Consider the following 5,640-nt stretch of genomic DNA (forward strand, 5'->3'; position numbering starts at 1 on the left):
TTTCAAATCAATTTCCCCTACTTTATTTCCATGATTTTCTACCTTGGTTTTCCCTTTGATTCCTGTTTCCGATTATTAGTATTTTTTATTATTTAACTATTAAAAAGTTACAAAATAGTGATTTAATTATTTAATTTTATCTTTTTAATCACCAATTAATTAATGATGTCAACTTTTAAAATTCACATAATAATAACTTTAACTCTCAACATCTATAAATTGTGTCAGTTTAGTCTTGATTGTAAAAAATTAACCCTAGACATTTATGCACTGTATTGGATATTTGAGTGTTTCTATTTTGTATATTCTCAATCAAATTTAGTTGATAAATTTGTTTTTTAACTTTTAAGTGAAAGAGTCAAAAGAAAAACAAAACTGTAAAAAAAACCAAAATACACTATATAAATATTGAGGGTTAGATTTTTTTAGAATCAAAACTAAATTGATACAATGTATAAATGTTGAGAGTTCAAATTATTACTACACCAATTTTAAAAGCTAGCTGATGGTGGCCGCTGGTGACAAAAAAAAACAACAAAATTGAATAGTTGAGTGATCATTTTGTAATTTTTTATAGTTGGGTGACCAAAAATAAAAATACTAGTTGAGTGACTATTTTGTAACTTTCATAGTTGGGTAACAAAAAAAATTTACTAATAGTTGGATGACTGCTAGTGCAATTTACCCTTGTTTCTTTTTGCTCATTTCATGGGTTTCTTTCATCAATTTGTAAGGATTTTAAGTTACGCAGTGTTACTCCATTAGGGAAACTGAAAGTATCAGAACCCTGTTACCATAATCTATTATTATTTTCCTTAGAATCTGTGTAATACAACATTTTCTTTTTTTGAGTAAATGCAATACAACATGTTCGTCTACATGTTACTTTGTCTCAATGCTTTCTTTTTGTGTATGTATATGAAAAAAAATAGGAAAGAGTAACTATCATAAAGCATTGATCTTTACATGCTTAGAAAACAAACAGATTTTAATAAATGAACATCTATTAGGTTTTTTTAGAAAAGTCGGGAGGGTGTGATGAATGAGTGGAACCCATTTCTCTGCTGCCATGTTTGCGTTGGGAATCCTGATGATGCTGCTCCTGCATTTGCAATCAATTGGTGAGGACCCTGTTGAGCACTCGTTGATAGTGATACATCACTCCCAATTTGGACTCCATTGCCGCTGTTGCTTGCTATATGAATCTAAGATTTTACACAATTTCAGGGGAAAAAAAGTGGGTTAGTTAGCTGAAGTTTCCTGGCTCAGCCTAGCTATAACCTGTTAATACTTGCACTCAAGTCCGGCTAGTTAGCTGGACTTTCTTGTTATATAAAGCATTTACTGATATATCGTTATAAAAACAAACCTGATAAATTGATGGATTGACAATTCGGGGAGGAAGAATGTGAGACATATGATTCTCCCCAGGACCAGGTCTTCTCAATTGCCCATATCTTTGCATTTCATTGGACTTAACGGAGAGTGGAGATTGTATATGTTTATCCGATCTTCGATGAGGATCATCACCTCTACAAGCTTGTTCTTGCTGCTGAATTTCCTGGTACACAATCAACAAAATAACATAAAATACCACTACCTATGGAACACTTGTATGTAGATGATTCAGAAATGAAAGTGAAAAAGAGTACCTCAGGCTTAAATCCCTGATATCGCCAATCAGTTTGAGGTGGACCAGATTCTGGATTGTTTTGCTTTGAAACTGAATTCCCCAAGCTCAAATCAAGATTGTGACCTCCACCAGCATTGCCTGAAGTTTCTAAACAAGAAGAAATTATGAAAACTCATTTTCATGGATCGAATAAAGATTGGAAAAGCGATCTCAACAAAGGGTAAGCCGTACCGACCTCCACCATTGTTAAGCTCATTGCCGTAAATGCTGGGATCAAAGTTGGTGACAGCGTCTTTGCCATTGCACTTAATTGCAGCCTTGTCGTAAGCCCTGCAAAGAGGGGGTCCCCAACCATTAAAAATCCAGCCGACTAGCATCAAATTTAAAAATGGAAACTAAAACAAGGACAAGCACTGACCTTGCTGCTTCAATCTCGGTGTCAAACAAGCCTAAATAAACGTATCTGTAAAAGAAAATTCAACTACTTTGAGTATACGGTAGGGATAATGGAGTAGATGATGAGAACAATAAGATATAAAGGGAAATAAGAAAGGGTTACTTTTTGCCTAGAAATTGGCCGAGTCGAGCTTCCCATCTTCCACACTTGTGCAAGGTAACTCCTCTGTATTTGGAGCTTCCTCTAGGAAAGCCAGTGCTTTGTCGGCGAAGTACATGCACAAATTCTTCCTTCGTTAGATTTCTCATCTGTTTCAAGTCTTCCTCGTAATCTTCTACACTGAAATTTATGTCTGCTTCTACTCCCCGGAACTTTATAGCTGCTCTATCATATGCTCTGAAATATTTTACAAATGATTTTTTTATCATTTTGCAGTGGACTTCTTTTTAAAAAAAATAAATAAATAAATAAAGGGTTCAGTCAAAGCTCACCGTGCAGCTGCATGTGGTGCATCGAATCCACCTATAAAATCACATCCGGCAGAAAAATAAAAACACAAGATTTGTATGAAAAACAATACTAGTTAAAAAAAAAGACAGTCATACATACCTAAGTAAACTTGTTTTCCACAATCCCTGTGACAAAACAAATAAACAACCTTAAAGTTGTGATTGGTTCGAAATGAAGGCTTTTTGTTGCAGTAATAAAAATATCAGGAACTAACCAAATATGAGACTCCCATCGGCCGGTTCTTCTATAATAAGTAACACCTCTATATTGAGAGCTTCTAGACCTTGGTCCTCGCCGGCTTTTCTTCATCGGACCTGACGATTCAACGGATTTTCCGCCACAAAGATAGGGCTCTGATTGACGGAATTTTATACCGACCCAGTGAGCCCGAGGGAACCCAGGTCCAGCTCCGGTCCCCATTTCCGGGTCTTCATCGAGAGGGAACAACTGCCGGGTTACCGGAGTCGGGTCACTACTCTGCATAGATTCTTCTTCATCATAAGGCACTGAGAACCCAAAAATCTTGCTACCTTTCTTCTTTAAAGCTGTTTTAACTCCCTCCCTATCTTCTTCTTCTTCTGATCCATCCTCGATCACCACCGCTGACGAGCATGAATTCGACATGGATCCGAACCGTTTACAGTTACCTGCATCTCCATATTTGGAAGTTCTCTGCGTTGAGCACCCCTCGTATTCATCGTCTCTTGCCTTATATGGACAGTCATTAAGATCCCACATCTTTTTTCTCTTTACAAAATTCTCAGTTTATGATCTCAATCAAAACTACATATAAACCAAGAGCCAAAACTTAAACAATCATGATCACCATATTCTCTTAAGAATCAAAAAGCTAAAAAGAGAGAGCTAAAACTCTTCCTTTCTCTCAGTAAATGAAGCAGAATAAATAAATGAAGGATTGGGTTTAAGAGTTAAAAGAGTTAGCTTAAAGCTAGTAAAGTTAGGAACGGGAGGAGTTTGAGGAAAAATGTGAAGACCCCAATGCATCAAACCGAAGTCTGAGGTTTGTTTGAGTTAAGCTTCAACCAAAGCGATCTTCTTTCTTATTGGCAGATTTTTATATCAATAATGGTGAATGAAATGAGGTCTCATCTGTTTCTAGTTAAAGTTTTAGCTTCTCTTTCCTTCTCTCCTGCCTTGCTTCTTGATTGTTTTGCTTTTAAGGTCGTTCATTTCCAATTTCTTACAAGAAAAAAATGTTTTAGAAAATAAAATAAAATAGATTTTTTGGTTAAAATTCTTCCTATTTTATTTTTAATAATTTAATATCTTTACCTTTTAAGTTTTAAAATTATATTAATTTTTATTAAATTTGTTGATATAATATTTTGACTTTTTTAAAATATTAATATGATAGCTATCTAATAAAATGTAATATTATGATGAACTTGAATTTAATAGAAAATTTTAAGATATTAACATTTGAATTTGTATTTTAAATTCGTGAAGTACATAAATTCCTTGAAGTAAAGTAAGAGACTAAATTCCATGGTGGTAGATTTTAAGACTTAAGTTTTGGGGCTTAATAAAATTTTCAAAAACTTTAAAATTTTAATGAGAATTTTTAAAAATTGAGGCCTAATTGAAATTTTTGTAAGAATAATAAGAATTTTTTAAAAAATTAAAAGATATTAATTAAAATATTCAAAAAAATTAAAACTATAATGAGAATGAGAATTTTAAAAATTGAAAGGCCTAATTAAAATTTTCGAAAAACTTCAAAAAAATCAAAATTTTCTAAAATTTTGGGAGCCTAGGCTGCCCAAACCCCCAAAGGATCCGTCTCTCAATTTCCAAATATACAAAAAAGGGTAGGGACTTGATATATATTTTAACCTTTTCCTTTTAATATTTGGACATAATGAAAAATGTATTTTTCCTATTTTTTTCCAAAATACAATATCAGCATAAATATTTAAAGTATTTCAATAATATTTTTATGGAAAATAATATTATGCTACTATTAAATATAAAATAATATTGTGCAGTATTAAAATTTGATTGTAACCTCCTCAACTCGGTCTAAACGTTAAGGCCAAATTCAAAAGATTATATTGGCCACCAAAATGGTCTAGCAGAACTATCGGAGTTTAAAAAAAGTAGTTGTTTAAAACATTTATTTTAATTTTTGAAGAAAACTTTGCGTGCTTCCAAAATATATATATATATATATATATATATATATATCTCTTTCTAACCTCTTTAACATAGTCATGCTGTAGAAAAGTGATATTTAGCATAGTTTTAATGAAAACCAAATTTCATGCATAATTAATTCAAAATTCATATTTCAACATCCTAATATCAAATAATATGTCATGTATGCTAAATAAACCCAAAATTTAAGTCTCATGCCACAGTTTAAATAAATCAATACAATTCCAAATAATAGAATTTATAAAATCTAAATACTTTTCAATAAAAATATTAATCTGAGCCGAGACCTCCGGAATGCCAAGTTTGCATTTTAATCTTATGGTTTATCTGTAAAGATGAGAATAAAATAGGGATGAGCTTAAGAAGCTCAATGTGAGTCCAATGGCAAGCAAATAGTAGGTAAAGCATACAAAATAACAATTATCAGAACAACTACACACATATAGCAATTCAGAGTATCAGTTCTTTATATCAAGACATCAATACAGTATTTCAGAATTCACAATTATGCATGTACATGCTTATGAATGGCGATGTAGTTTCAATTTATCAGAGAATATCCTACCCAACTCCGCTACACACCACAATATGAGTTCCCCAAAACTCATCCATTCCTACACACCGTGTTGTGGATGAACCACTAGTCGTTGCAAATGAATTTCTAATAATAAAACCACCAGAATTTTTAGATAAAAAAATTTGCAGACAAACTGTCAATACGTTATGGATGAACCACTAGTTGTTGTAGATAAACTATTAATTCTTCCTTCGTTCATATCGTCTCACCCCATGCAATGCAATATGACATGCTTATAACAGATCAATACAATAATAGCAGACATGCTTAACATCTATTCGGTTCATTAGTGACAATAGGCATGCTAAAAATTCAATTAGTAATGTAGTGGAAGAATTAGTGACGCAG

The 5,640-nt window shown here is 32.6% G+C and overlaps 1 protein-coding gene across 2 annotated transcripts; it reads right to left on the minus strand.

The window, feature by feature from the left end:
* Positions 1 to 777: 777 nt before the first annotated feature.
* On the minus strand, positions 778 to 3,700 carry LOC105777736 (floral homeotic protein APETALA 2). Of its 2 annotated transcripts, none has more exons than XM_012601135.2 (9): positions 2,755 to 3,700; positions 2,640 to 2,665; positions 2,522 to 2,552; positions 2,193 to 2,426; positions 2,052 to 2,096; positions 1,869 to 1,963; positions 1,653 to 1,771; positions 1,370 to 1,561; positions 778 to 1,205 (listed from the first exon to the last, which is right to left on the minus strand). In XM_012601135.2, exons 1-9 carry the CDS (start codon positions 3,276 to 3,278, stop codon positions 1,017 to 1,019), a joined length of 1,455 nt encoding a protein of 484 aa, XP_012456589.1. In that variant the 5' UTR covers positions 3,279 to 3,700; the 3' UTR covers positions 778 to 1,016. The 2 variants fall into 2 exon arrangements, with proteins under 2 accessions (XP_012456589.1, XP_012456587.1); XM_012601133.2 differs by having other exon boundaries at positions 1,653 to 1,780.
* Positions 3,701 to 5,640: the final 1,940 nt, after the last annotated feature.

The sequence above is a fragment of the Gossypium raimondii genome, chromosome 10 (genome assembly GCF_025698545.1).
Source record: "Gossypium raimondii isolate GPD5lz chromosome 10, ASM2569854v1, whole genome shotgun sequence".
NCBI lineage: Eukaryota > Viridiplantae > Streptophyta > Magnoliopsida > Malvales > Malvaceae > Gossypium > Gossypium raimondii.